This window comes from Vicugna pacos, chromosome 3 (genome assembly GCF_048564905.1).
Source record: "Vicugna pacos chromosome 3, VicPac4, whole genome shotgun sequence".
Lineage (NCBI taxonomy): Eukaryota > Metazoa > Chordata > Mammalia > Artiodactyla > Camelidae > Vicugna > Vicugna pacos.
Genome location: NC_132989.1, coordinates 16,208,665 through 16,223,659, shown reverse-complemented (window position 1 = coordinate 16,223,659; position 14,995 = coordinate 16,208,665). Strand labels below are relative to the sequence as shown.

Here is a 14,995-nt window from a genome sequence, read left to right as displayed (position 1 = left end):
GAAACAATCTGCTGTCTTGGTAGAAAGCAAGGAAGTGCCCATCCCAGAGAGCTAAGCCTTCTGGAAAATACACTTTCATACCCACACAAAATGCTTTGACTTCCTAGTCCACAAACCATGGGCAGTCTGGTATCCTCCCAATTTCAGAGGACCCCTCGCAGCATTTATGTTCTCATGGTTACTTCCTGCTCTGTACCCCTAATTCTGCAGAGTTCTCCATCAGCCCCTCATTTCACCTTTTAATACCAATTCCTTACTCTCCACCACTTTGGTGCATGTTAGACTCCCCATTTTCTTTCATTCCTCAAGCATTTGCAAGGCTATTCAGAGTAACAAATGTTTCCTGAAGGTCTGGGATACCAGAGGAGGTTAATGGCTAACACAGCACAGGAAATACATCAGGAGTATTTTGGTTAAAGGTGATGAAATCCAATAGAAACTTATCTTAGGTCAAAGAATTGTGTTCATGTCATTAGGAGGATCTAGGGTGGGCCTTAATTCAAGCACAGCAGTATCCACAGACTTAAGCAATACCATGAGTCTTACTGTCCACCTCTGCCATCTGCTAGTCTATTGAATTTCACTAAATGCTGGTTTCATCATCTCCCATACAGACTCTACCTACATAATGAGATAATGGGTGCTACCATGCGCCCTCCTTGCTCGAGAGCCAAAAGGAAAAGGGTTGGGGTGGGAAGAAGGGAAATCATGGGGCTCAGACAACACCCCTTCATCAATATGCAACTGCAATCCCCTGATATGGGAAATAGAATTTTTTTAAGTAGTTGTCTTATAACCCCCAAGATTAAATTTAACCATAGAAATAAGAATTAAATCACATCTACATTGCAATTTGGGTTAAGAAATAGTCCATAAACAATCATCATTTAAAATATTTGTCATATTTTAAGAAAGTATAGCATATTAAAGAATGAATCTCATGATTCCAATTTGAAATTTTTAATTATTGATTTAAACTTAGATTTTAAGTTGAGAGAATAAGAATTTTATTAAGACTGTAAATATTATTGACATTTGAAGAGGTGTCACTTGCCATAGTTATATCTAATTGAATAGAGTTGTAACACTTATTTATGTGGGAAGGTTTTTGCTAAACAATTGAAGTGCTTAAAAAAATTGAGTATCTTTATCCAATCGTTCATTAACTCCTTCACTCAACAAAACTGTGGGCCCATCACCCCATCTGTTGATGTCTGAGAAACTGATTCACCTGGATATTTGATTGTCTCCCTTTACCAAACTGAATGTTGAAATTCATTCACTTCTCACCACAATTATTTCCTTGCACCTAGTCCAATGTCTGGCCCCAGAGCAAGCACTCAGAAAATATTTGTGGGATAAATGAATAAACCATGTCAGGCTCAGAATGCAACCAGATTTTGAAAATTACAACTGCTTTCTCCCTCTTACTTTGGAATTTAAGGACCATCAGCTTCTATCCCAGAACTGGGCTCGCCCAGATGGGCCCAATTCACCAGCATCTTCCATTTCTTTCCTTGTAACAGCTGAATAAGGTTGATTCACTTACGTGCTCATTTAGCCAAGGGCAAGTGAGTCATAGGGTCTGTGAGGGAAAACTGAGTACTAGGTGCAGCTGGGACATGCTGTTTGTGAAGCAAACTAAGACTGAAATTAGTAGCCTGCAACCAATGCATATTGGGCCTTGGAAATCTGATTATCAAGTTACAAATGTATGCTTTTTAAGGTTTAAAATTTAAGCAGAAACCAGCAGTTTGGTCCAAATGAAAAATGAGAAACAAGGGCCTTGTTCCTTAATGTTCACGCAGAGCTTGTGTTTATAGAAGTCTCCCACACAGCTTTTTCTTTTCTTGCCTAATTACCACCTTGTGTTTGGTTTTGAAACTGCAATTCTCTGTGCCTGTATCTTAACAGATGACATCTTTTCAGAGCATTTCCTTATGTAACCTGGGGAAATTTAAGATGCCTCGAAAGTAAATTGCAGAAATATCACACGCTAAGAATCCAGCCCTTGCAATTTTAAATACAGCTGAGAATAAGGAAGAAAAAGAAGCCTCTGAACAGTCAAATAATAAATGCTAACCTTTGCGGAGTATTTGCTACGTGCCAGGCACTCTTTTAAGTGGACTACAAACATTACCTCAAAAAAAAAAAAAAAAAACAAAAAACCAAAAAACAAGAGCAAGGTTGTGGATAAACTGGAACCCTTGAGCAATGCTGATGAGAATGTAAAATAGTGCTGCTGCTATAGAAAAACTAAAAATAGAAATACCATAAGATCCAGCAATTCTACTTTGGGGTATATATCCAGAAGTATGAAAAGCTGGATCTAGACGAGATAGCTGCACACCTGTGTTCACTGAAGCATTATTTACAATAGGCATTTAGGTGTACATTGATGGATGAACGAAATATGATATACACACAATGGAATATTATTCAGACTTAAAAAGGAAGAAAAGTCTGACACATGGAGGAATCTTACAGATATTATGCTAAATGAAGGAAGCCAAACACAAAAGGACAAATGTGTGTCTACTTATATGAAAGACAAAGTAGAATGGTGGTTACCAGAGGCTAAGGTGAAGGCGGGGGAGATGTGGGTGGTTGTTCAGGGGTTAGGCTGTACATTCAATTTGGGAAGATAAAGTTCTGGAGGTGGATAGTGGTGTAGTTGCACAACAGCATAAATATACTTAATACCACCGTTCACTGAAAAATGATTAAAATGGTAAATTTTGTTATAAATATTTTACCACAATTAAAAAGAATCATATAACGAATCATTCATGTACAGACTCAAGATTGTTTGTACTAGTGGGGCTACCAGCCTTCCTTTTTGATACCTATGGTAATAAAATCTATAAATATCCAAAAAATTAAAAACAACAAATGAGGTAGTGTAGTAAATTAAAGATGGCCACACATTCTTTACCAGTCCTTCCATTAAGAGGTGACGACTTAGCCTCCTCCCCTTGAATCTGGGCTGGCTAGGTGGCTTCCCTGACCCACAGAGTGTGACAGAAGTAATGCCTGGGACTTCCAAGGCTGGCTCACATGAAGTCCCATCCTTGAGCTTCCTCCTGTATTCCCTGGAACAACTCACTTTCTGCTCTATTTCCAAGTGCTGCCTATCAGCCCCTGGGGCTTTGCCCAGGCAAACAAAGCAGAGGGAGAAACCTCATTAGGTACTCTAAAGGACAGCTCTGGCGGAGCCCCTGCAGGGCTTGCAGCCTAAACTGCCAACAATGTAACTTCCATTTGAGCCTGAGGTTAGAGCTGCCCAGGTGAGCCCAGTCACCTCTCAGAAGCAGAACAAATTATTGGGTTGAACCACTAAATTCGGCGGTGGTTTCTTAGGTAGGTACCATAACGATGTCCACTTTTGCTTGACAAACCCGAGGCTTATAGTTGAAGTCTCAAGGTCACAGAGTGAGTACCCCGTGATTGACTGAATCTTTGGACGTGGCCCACAACATGGAGGGTCTACTGTAAAGTGATACCCGAATTTTCAACCCCCAACTCCAGATGTGTTCAAGAGTAAACTGTATTTAAGGGCAAGAATGCGGGATTTGGAGGGTAAAAATCTTGGGTTTCAATCTAGCTGTGTGACAATGAGAAATTCTCTGTGGACACAGAATGTCGCATGCCATTTCAGTAACCAAAGGACAGTGTAGCCACCAAGCCCTCAGCCACCGCAGGTGCCCCTCACCCTGCACCCTGAGAGATTCAGGATAGAGAAAAATAGCATACTGGCTAGACAGGGTGCACAACAAAATAGTGATTTCAATAAACCTAGACTCTCACGTCTTCCCATACATATAAAAGCAGTAAATTCATTAACTTAAAAAGTCAATTTTTTCTTTAATTAGCAGTAATTCTTTGATATTCAACTATGCGGTTTCTATGTGTTATCACTGCTTTTTGCAAAAACTTCTACATGTCCTGGCTCATTCCTTACCTCTTCGGAACACTCCCTAGGAGCTGAGAGGCTGTTCCTCAGGTTTACGTCTTCAGTAAGTCCGACGAATAAAACATAACTCATTTTTCGGCTGTGCGTCTTTTTTCAGTCAACAACCTCTCTGAAGATAATTTTTATATGGAAAAAAAGGAGTAAAGCTGGTTCCTGCCCACATGTCGGAGTGGTATAGGGTTTTTGAGACACTGGTGTGAAAAACCCTATAAAAACTTACAAAATACTGTTAAATACGTACAGAGACAACGTGCCAAAAGTAAAGAAAGCTGATTTAACGTTGTCAACTTTAACTGCCCCCTACCGTGTTCTTCCTCGCAAAAAAACTCTCTCTTTTCAGACGAAGGAATTCTGGAAAAATCTCTACTGAAACCTGGCTACTCCGCAAACAAATGCAGCGCCCAGGTGCTCATTCAAAGGCACAGACTAGCAAACCACACAATCCAGTAACTATTTGTCGGCGTCGGACTCCACGCTTCCGGCGTCGCGACGCTGTCACGTCAACGAAGGTCGCTCCCCGAGCCCGTCCCTAAATGCCACGCTTACCATGGCTTCCCGGCCTGGACGCTCACGTTCCACACCCAACATGGGCACGGGGAGCTGGCCCCGCCCCGGATGCCTACGCTCCGGACGTGCTCAAGGATTGGCGGAAGCGGAAGCGCCCGGGTGGTGGGGGCCGCGGGAAGTGTTTGTCTCGTTTCTCCCTCCCTCTCCACCGCGATAACAAACGGAGGGCCGGCATAGGTGAGGCGGCGGCCGGGTGGGCCGGGGGGACCGGCGGCTGGCTGCGGAGCCGGGACTGCGTGCTGCGGGTGGAGGCGGCCGGATGGAGCTCCGGGGCCCCCGATCACTTGGGCTCTCGGTCTCCGGCTTTGGGCCTAGAGCTCTCCGAAGAGCAGGGATTGAGTTTGTGGTTCTTGGCGTTCGAGGTCCTGGTGGTGGGGTTTGCCACCCTCTCTGAACCTGGCCCAAGATCCCAGCAGCACACATAACCCTCGCAGAGTCTCGATTTCCTCACCAAAATGGGGGTTTTGGCCTGGCTAACTTCTGGGACCCCATCCCACTGCGGGCGTCGCTAATACCACGATTTTACTGTTAAGTCAGTGTTTAAGCTAATGAATTAAGGCATTTGGTCAGTTTACTGAGGGGATGTTTCTGAGCAGGACGCAGTGAATACAACTTTGAGAGGCGGCCAGCCCAGTGATCGGAAGTCCTGAGTTCTAGTGTTACCTCGTCCACCGACTCATTCTCTGACCTTGCCCAGATCTGTTACCCTCTGTGCTGCACAGTTTACAGATCTGTAAAATGAAGGTGTTGGATTTCTCTGATTGCCTCTCCTAGCTCTAGAATCAGATTCTCAACTCCCTTTCAAGGAGCCCTTCCTTAGAGACAGACCTGAAAAGCATCTCTTCTCTACATCCTGCGTAGCCAGGAGGTGGTTTATCAGAGGTGTCTTCCCTGTGTTTTCCAGACACCAAGCCGACCAAGGGCAACTGGGTATTTAGGAAAGTTCCTGTGTTTCCTGTGCAGTGAGCAGCTTTGTTCTGAAGACTTTGATTTAGAAAGCGATTCCAGCAGAGTAAAAATACACAAATGTGGAAAATAGGACACCTTGTTTTTTTTGTTTGTTTGTTTGAAAACTGCTACTCATTTGCTGGTTTACTTTGAGCAAATACTTTGCTTTCTCTGGACTGGAGAATTCTCATCTGGTAAATAGAGGTGTTAGATTGGGACAAAAGTTCTTAATCCCCTTTCCCATACTCTCAGCACAACTGAGGAATAAAATAATTGTTCTATAAAACCATGATTTTTCTGGAGGAGGGGAAAGGTGGGGTGTGGAAGGTGTTATTATGTAGCCATCTAGATTGAAACATCTGTGCTTCTAATTTTCAGCTTTTATTTTTGACAATTATTGGTTTAAGTGACCACTAAGTTTCTTTTCCTCTCTTCAAAATTTGCAATGCTGTGATTCTTATGCCCTCTTTGGGTAAAGAATATAGGCTTTTGTGTTTGTTTAAATGACTGTGCCTGGAAGTACATCCTTTATTTTTAGTAAGAAGGATACTAAGGCATAGAATAAGAGAAAAAGGAAAAACCAGATTTTAGTAAGGTAAAGTGACAGTGAAATAAAATTAAACTTGAGCTAAAGTTAAAGGCCTGGATCTGTTGTTCAGCACTGGTACTTGCTGGATTTGTGACTTTGGTCAAGCCAGTTTACCTCTCTGATTTTCACTTTCCTTGTCTGGAAAATGAAGGGTTGGACTGGATGATTCCTCGACTTTTTCAGCACTATAATTGTTTTCTTTTCTTTCTTTTTTTTTTTTTTTCTTTCCTGAGTGGCTCAGTGGATGTGGTGTGGCATTTCTTTAGAAAAGAGAGGCTGTGATAAGTAGTAGACATAGAAGATCTATGGTGCAGAATGGTGTCAAATTAAGTGACATGCAGTATTACTTTGACATGAGCAAGCTGAAGGCAGTAGAAACTAAAGAAAGGTATTAGAAACGTGAAGGGTTGACCAGATAGCATGACTGAAGACACTGAAAAGTTTTACATGGGAGATATTTTTGGTGAGGTTAGTAAAAGTAAGTTATACTAATTGGAGTGGCTGAGTTGTAAGAAACTGGTGGTAGAATCTCTCTCTACTCTGAGACTGTAAGCTTCATGGGAAGAAAGACTGTCACCCCCTAGCACTTGGTAGGCAGTAATAAATAATTGAAAGAGGGAATGATTGGATGGATGAATGGATAGATAATAGCAATTTAAAAAAGGAGTTTTTCCAGAGAATTGTTATTAATTAGATACAGTGTGGGAAATTGATTCAGCATTGTGCAAGTTTTATAAAAGAAGAGGTCCCTAAGTTTTATGATTAGTTGTAAGGGAAGTCAAGAGAAGCTGGTTTATCTCTATACTCTATAAAGTATGTTGGTAAGAGACAAACACCCTGGAGAATCCGGTGTGATCTGTGGAAGAGAGTTATTAGTAGAATAAGTCAAGCATGGAGGAAGATGTTGACAAGATGGAACAGGTATAAGTCGTACTATTAGGGAGTAAAGGAGTGGATTTATGTAGGACTTTTATCAGTATCAGTGATTGTCAGAATTGTGAACAGTAAGTGTTAAAACTTCTATAATGAAAATAGAGAATTAAAAGGAAAACAACTTGATTTTTGCAAGAAAATGTTGGAGCTCCCCTTCAAGAGCCAGAAATAGCCTTGAGGGTTAAGGTTTAAAAGATAAATTTAGGAGCAATCAGGGTGAATTACATTAGTAGAGGATAGTGTAGTCCAGTTTGGGATAGGAGGAGGTTTGAACTGGCAGGCTGGAAGGAGAGGAGCACACCTAAGAGAAATTGTGTTATGTAAGGGACCTTCCTTACCTTGTTGAGTTTCTCAAGTTTAAAGAATGCTCGCAAATAATTGAGGCTTATGCCTTAGAATGTATTTGGGCTGCCAGGACAAAAACGATTCTTCCCATGGCTAAGGTCTGCTAAATAGCCAGTCACAGTATGACTATAGGAGACCCAGGGCTGTTGTAGGCTACCGTGTGGGAGCCTAAATTAGGTAGGCCATAAGCTCTAATTTATGAAGGAGGGTGTGGTCAGCAGCCGTTCTGTCAGGGCATCCAGAAGCGCATCTCAGAGCACTGGGGCACAGCTCCGGAATGCAGGCAGCCAGCCGAGGTGCAGACTACCGATTTGATGACAGGTTGTATATTGTAGGCTGGGAAGGTTAAATCCCAGCCTGAGCTCTGACACTTAATATATGCCCTTAGCGAGTGATTTATACTCTCGGGTCCTGTTTGTCCATCTGAAAATTGAGGGACCAGTCTTGGATAGGAACGTTTGAATGAGCTTCCATGTCTCTGTGAAGCCCCTGAAATTGTGTATGAGTCTGGCTGTGTTTTGTTTTTCTCTTGGATGGATGTACAGCTTTCTTCATCCTCTCAGATAGGTTTGTGACCCACAAAAATGAAGAACTGTGTGATTAGTCCCTGAGGGCCCCTTCAGCTGTTAACATTCTGGGATTCAGAATGACGTTTCTTTGAGATTTAGAATCCCAGCCTCTAGAACTTGCTGACCTTAGAAAATAACATATAGTGCTGCAAAATATAGTCTCTCCATATTTGTACTCACCTCTCGCCCTCCTTGACTCCTTTGCTAGGCCTGCTCCAGTGGGTTAGATACCTTTATCTACTGCTGATAACTGGAATTTCCGTCCTTTCCTCTTTCCCTTTTAACCTTCTGCTGCTTTGGACCTTCCCTACCTTGTTGAGTTTCTCAAGAGGCACGTGGTGATATTTTGGAGATAGGGCAGGAAGAAACCAAGACATAGAAGGCTAGTCAGTCATGGCAGTCTTCTGTTCTCACCTGCTTTTATCCCTCATCCCACAAAAAGACAAGCAGTTGAGAGAGAGAGAGAGAGAGAGAGAGAGAGCCGAGCGTGCATACAAGAGAGATAGCATTGTTACTTGGTACTCTGTGTCTTTCATGGTGTTTTCTTCTCAACCAGGGATACCAGGCCTCTGTCCTGAGTCCCCGGAATGAAATGCTCTCAGCATACTCTGGTCACATATTTCACTTAAATGACAATGAAGGCAAGTTTAGTTGAAACAGTTGTGTGTGTGTGTGTGTGTGTGTGTGTGCGTGCGCGCGCTTAGCAGAGTTTGAGTGGTGGTAAGGGAAAATAAATGAGTCCATCATTAACATTGCCGGGGCACCTACTTGGACTGGGGAGGACTGAGGGATTTCTGCCAGCTATGGGTCCTGAACTGTTAAGTCCCTAGATGGAAGATGGTGACCTTATTATCCTTAATGTTCATCTCTACAAGTCCCTTCCCCACCAAAGGCAAGTAGGGGAGTCACTGCTACACCTGCCATCAAATAAGTAGCTGCGTGACCAAGCCTTCAGTTCTAGATGAGATATGGGAAATATGTATACAGTTTCACTTAAATTTTTGTCACACTCCTACCAATTCAGTTTTGGCCCATTGGTAGGCAGTGTTAATGCATACCATAGGTTAGATTTTTGTGGACTTGGTGGAGACCTAAACTAACCTCTATATAACGTTGTATCTGTGAGTAAATATTTTTTCTGAATTCTAAATAAGTCAACTTATATAAACTCATTGATATTTAAGGTTCAGTCTGGTTCAAAAATTCAAGTGTAGGTTGTGTGCTGGAGCTACTAAATCTGAATCCTACAAAACCACAGCATTGCAGAATAGTAAAGAGCAATAAAAGGTGGAATCACAAGATGGTTCTTCTTAATCATAAGATGATTAAGCGGTGTGAATTTGCTCAAGAAAAAAGGGAAGGAATAAGAAAGATTTTTAATAAAAGGATTAAAAGTCAAGAACATGGTATCCATGAACAGTTAGAGTTGTCAAAGGTGAGTTTGTTAAAGATGAAACTTGTGCTAAACTATCTTAACTGGAGAATTAACCCATGGTTGGATTGATCTGTACTGGTTAATAGTCTCAACAATGTATCTGCATGCCTCAGGGTAGCTATTGTTACATGTCCTTATTGGAGTAAAATGTGATTGCATTTTTGCCGGTGTCACAGGCTTGTTGCTGAGATCACTGAGTGCTGTGGTGGCAAACAGAGTGCCCCTAGGAGCATGAAATGGTTCTGAGCAGCCTTGAAGCTACTGGGACCATATGGAATAATGGAAAGACTGATGGATATTCACACATCAGACACTGGCCAATTTATTATGAACAAGGACTTGTCATCACCCAGTGGCAGGACGTGGAGATTCTTTTCCTTTTCCTGGCAGAACCATGACCAGTAAAATACTATACAAGTTGCTGCGGGAGAAGCATATGTTAAGTCTCACAGGGAGCTCAAAAGAGGAGTTGAGAAGATGTTTTTTTCAGAGGACTTAACATTTCAACTAGATTTTGAAGGCAGAAGAGTGGCTTTCTATGCCAAAAAAAAAAAAAAAAGAAAAGAAAAGAAAAGGAGGGTAATAAGGGAAGGACATTCTAGCCAAAATTAGTAGCTTATTAGAAATGGAAAGATGAATGTTAAAGAAACGGGTAGACTGAGGATATTGATGTGGCTGGAGTGAGTGTCCTGAGGAACAAGTGGTAAGAACTGAAAGATGAGATTGGAAAGGTGGCTTGAGACCAGATTGGAAAGATTTTAGCCTCTGGAAACTGGGATTCCTTGTAGGCGAACTGGTTTCTGTTTGGTTCTATATATTATATTTCTTTAAAAACAATCTAACATTTTCAGACAGTGGAGAAGAATATGAAAAGTAAAAATTTCTTTACTACTTTTCTAAGACCTCTATTCTTACTCCCCAGAGGTGACCACTGTTAATACTTTGTTGTGGGTCCTTCTAAAATTGTCTCATGCAAACAGAAGCATATTTATCCTTTTTCTTTTATGCAAGTGGATAATACTTTTGACATATTCCACATCTTGCTTTTTTCATTTAATATAGCAATCAGTTGTAGTTTAAAAATACAACTCTAGTTTCAGTGTGGATTATGGTATAGTAAGCATTTATTCAGCTGATTACTTATCGTGGGCCTACTGTGTAGGCTTTGTTCCAGGCCTTTGGGATACATTGGTGGACGTCATTTAGGAAACCATTGCAGTAGCCCAAATGAGGGTTGATAGAGGTCTGAAAGCCAGTGCAAATGAATGCAAGAGCAGAGTTGTGGTAACATTGGTAAAAATAGCCCATCAGGTGTCTGGTAAGTGAGAGAGAGCATGATATATTGATGCTGATTTCAACGTTTCTAATCTGGTAAACTGCAGTAGGGAGCACAGGTGTAGGGGTGAGTGTGTGTTTTAGGACAGAGCAGGGGGTGGTTTGTGGTTGTGAAGAGAGTTTTGGACCTAATATTTTCTTTGAAGGATGATCAAGGGATTGAGATAAAGGTTTCTGATAGACAGAGGAAATAAAATTAAGGTCAGCTTAGGAGAGACAGGACTTAGAAGTAGATACCTTTTTAAGTGTATTTATAGTAGCTGAAGCCTTGAGAATGGATACAATTCCCCAGAGGGAAGAGGGTTCTGGGGTGAACTGGCAAAGGAGATTGAAGTGTGGTCATAGAATAATGAAGAGGTCCAAGAGAATATCACTTTGGGAGCCAAAGAATGAGTGGGTTTCAAAGAAGATGTAGTTACCAGTGACCCATCCTACAGAAGGTTCAGATGGGGGAGCATTGAAAAGAGGCTATGGGATTTGATGACCAGGTCAAAATAAACTTAGCGTGGTTTCAGGAACAATCATAAGATGGAAAGTCATTCATTTAGTGGGGGAAGAGCAGTAAATAGGAAAAGGTGGACACTGATGATCAGAAAATGGATAAGCACATTTACAACTTTTTTGTGGGGAGTTCTGAGAGTAAACTTTACTTCTCCAAGAATCTGTTAGCCAAAGTGTGATGGATAACATATAAATAAGCTTCTCAAAAGGCAAAATAGATGTCATGTCACAGATTTACTGAACTGTGGCTCATGTGCCTAGTCTTTACAGAATTTCTTAGGTTCATACTACTAGTTGTCTGTCGATACTAATCCACACACAATTCTAAAACCTTATTTCTTTGGTTTCCCAGGCCATAACTAATTAGAAGCAACAAACTAGAGGGGTGTGTGTGTGTGTGCATGTATGAAGTGCAGGGAGAAGCAAGCATGCTGACACCTGCCAGAAGTAACAGCACATAACCTTTCAGTGAAGGAGGAAGAGACCAGAGTACACACAAGCACAAGAAATATGAGAATTCACTTGGCCTTGTAGTTTGCTCCCATTTACTGCTGAAGCAGAGGAACCCCAGGAACTCCATTTTGTTCAGTAGTCCCTGAGAATATATCACAAAATATACTGTATATTCATATTGATAACCTCAGGTCATCAGGAAAAGGTTATGCTTTTATTGAGTCAGCACTGTAAGGAAATAGAAGCATGTGGTCCACTTTAGAAAGTTTTGATAGTACAGATTATAACTAACAAAAAAGTTGGTACATAAAAAGGAGCAAACACTATTTAAGCTACAGATTGATTTGGGACAGCAATTACGTACATTACTGTAGCATGGTTAAATTTAAGCTCTGAACTCTAGTTCTCTACGTAGGAGTCCAGATAATTTTCCAGAATTCTTACCAGAGATAATTGATAATGCTATTTAAAGGAGACTTTTTCACACAGTTCCTTTTTAACCTGATCAGCAAAATAAAACAAAAAAACCATCTGACTTTATCTCTTTCCCCCACTCCATTCCTCTTTCCTTTTCCCTTACTTCCCCTCTTCCTCACCTCTCTAAGGAGCAGGAGCAGAGGTTAATTCAGTTTTGCATTTGATACAAAAGTGAATTAACCTCTGCTCCTTAATATTTATGGGAGAGGGAGAAGAGTGGTTTTATTCTTCCTCTGAAGTTACACATAAAATTGAGTGTTTTGTTTTTGTTTTTTGAGGAGGCTGTCCATAGTTTTTGTCAGATCCATAAAAGGATATGTGGCCCACTGGTGGAGTCTGATCCCCTCGCTTTATAGGTGGGAGAATGAAGAATTTAAAAGGTGACTTAAATTTGTAGTAGTAGTTTGTGGCAGATCCATGGCTAGAATCTAAGGGTCTTCTTCCTTCTGCTATGTTAGGGGCAGTCCTAGAATCACAAGCTCCTGGAGTTAGAAGGGATTTTGTCTAGCTAGTTTAATGATCTTGCCTTATATTTGAAGAATTTGATGCTTGGTGAAACCTAGAGTGAACTAGCTAGGAAGCAGCTGAGTACAGAGAATCCCAGACTCCTCATTCCTTGGCTTTTTGCTCATTCTAAATAATACATTTTAATCCCTACTGCTCTTCAGAAAAAACTGTTCTGTGCCTTTTGTGTAATATTTTTATTAATTTGAATGTAGTCTGCACCATTGTCGTAGTACTACCTTTGTGTGTCTGTATTCTAAAACAGACATTGTTTTACCTAGGTTTTATTGGGATAATTTCTGCATCTGGGTTTGGTGTGTTTTCTACACTCTCTCTGCTTGCTTTCAGGTGCTTTGAACTCAAGTAACCAAGAGAAGAGATTTGCTCTTTGACACTGGAGATAACACAGTTATGGGTCCACGAAAGAAAAGTGTTAAAACGTGTCTCATGAATAATGAAATCCCTGAGGAAACAATATCAGATGAAACAAAGGACTATATGAATCAACTTTCACATGAAGTGCTTTGCCATATTTTTAGGTAAGGTTTTGTGTGGTTGACTTTCACCAACTGGACTGTGTAAGTAGGAGCAAACCTAGAGCTGTGCTGTCCAGCGTGGTAGTTACTAGCTACCTGTGACATTTAAATTAAGTAAAATGTCCAGTTCCTCGGTTGTACTAGCTGTATGTGGCTAGTGGCTACTGTACAGGATGGCACAGACAGTGAAGACAGAGAGTATTTCCTTTGTAAAGTTCTATTGGACAGCTGTTGTCTAAACTGTTAACATTCCAGGCTTCTTGGAATTCTTAATGACTGATAGATTTGCTGGCTTTCGTTATTACAGTGGCATGTGCATATAACGTAAGGCAGTGGTTTCAGACTTCTTGGCTACAGTCCATAGTAAGAAACACATTTTGCTTAGTATGTACATATATGTAAGTAATTGAAAACCAGTTTTATGAAGTCATACCCATCATTACTACATGCAGTGCACATATTAAAGTTGTTTTGAGATAAACTTTTTTCAAAATCTTTTTAAATTATGTTTTTATCTAAACTGTAGTACAACTACTATTAAAAAAAACAAACAAAAACAACCAAAAAAGCTGTCATTCCAATTTCCCCTACTCTCTTCTTTCATTATCCACTCAAATAAACAAATCTTAACATACTTTGTGTCTAGAGGGAGAGACTGGAGTTTGAATCTCTCACTCACTGGACCAGTGGTAGATATAAAGATGAAATTATAAGGATTCAGTGAGACAGTGCTTTTAAAGCACTTAATACACTGCATGGCATAAATGCTTGGTAAGTGTTCATGGTTATGACTGTGTTGTGCCCTTTTTCACATTGCTACATAGTCTTCACAGGTATCATTTTAGTCACCACTTTCTCTTCCATTGACTGTAACATAGTAATCATCTTTTCACCTTTTTTCTTATGTTCTTTGATCTGAATTGCTTCCACTTTTTCTCTTATATAATACAATTAACTTTTCTAAGCATCTGGATTTTCTGTTGTTTTACATTATTTACCTCGGGGATATTTCCATATATGAAGTACCTAGAAACATTTTGCATTTTTAAAAAATTACTGAATATCTGCACATTAATACGTTTTAGAATAGATACAGAGAGTTACTTTAGGGAACCACGGCACTTTGTTTTTCTTTTCTAGTATAAATTTTTAGCCTCTATCTTCTGCAGTTTGTTATTCTGTAACACAATGTAGTTTTGTTTCAGTTCCGTCTGAAAATAGAAGGCCCAATTAAAAGAACAGACTTTTTTTTTAACATAACAGGATACCAGAGTTCATCTGGCAAAAAAAAAGTCTGCAGCCAAAATTTTTCAGAAAAAGAATCTAACTCTACCAGATGTTCAAATATATTCTAAAATTATACAATAATTAAAGATTTGGTACTGAAGAAGATATCTTGCCAGACATTTGGGTAAAACATAAACATGTGTAGGCTCCTTATGTAGATTCAAATATACATGGGGACCTAGCTCATGATAAAATTGGTAGTCACATCAATGAGGAAAAACTGAGTGAATTATTCAGTGATGAATTCACAACCTAAAAACATTTGAAGAAAATAATAAAAGCATGTTCTTATCTCTTATATCTGAAAACTGAATTATAAACTTATCAGTGAATTAAACAGTGAAGCTATTAAAATTCTTCTAGAAGAAAGCATACGTAAAATTGTTTCTAGGGATGTGAGTAGATGTTTGTTAACTAATGGTGGGACATATTCTGAACAAATTTGACGATATTTTAAATTGAGAGTAGATCAGATTTTGCAGTTCAAATAGAATATTCAAATAGAAGGGGTGGAGTCAAGTAGAAGGCTGTTACCCTGGTAAT

At 40.2% G+C, this 14,995-nt stretch overlaps 2 protein-coding genes across 6 annotated transcripts in view; one reads left to right on the top strand and one right to left on the bottom strand.

Annotated features, from left to right (window-relative positions):
* Nucleotides 1–4,436, bottom strand: part of LOC102544234 (sperm-associated acrosin inhibitor-like) — an 81,242-nt gene extending 76,806 nt beyond the window's left edge. Inside the window, exon 1 of one of the 3 annotated variants that reach the window (XM_072955147.1) lies at nucleotides 3,962–4,436. In XM_072955147.1, the coding sequence (XP_072811248.1) occupies nucleotides 3,962–4,045 (84 nt within the window). In that variant the 5' untranslated portion in view covers nucleotides 4,046–4,436. The remainder of the gene's footprint in view (nucleotides 1–3,961) is intronic. The other 2 variants (XM_072955150.1, XM_072955156.1) reach the window with 2 other exon arrangements.
* A 178-nt stretch (nucleotides 4,437–4,614) lies between these two features.
* The window catches only part of FBXO38 (F-box protein 38), a 51,030-nt gene continuing 40,649 nt past the window's right edge, over nucleotides 4,615–14,995 (top strand). For all 3 annotated transcript variants that reach the window (XM_006204473.2, XM_006204472.3, XM_015239415.3), the window contains exons 1-2: nucleotides 4,615–4,717; nucleotides 12,978–13,168. In XM_006204473.2, coding sequence (XP_006204535.1) covers nucleotides 13,041–13,168 — 128 coding nt within the window. In that variant the 5' untranslated portion in view covers nucleotides 4,615–4,717; nucleotides 12,978–13,040. The remainder of the gene's footprint in view (nucleotides 4,718–12,977; nucleotides 13,169–14,995) is intronic.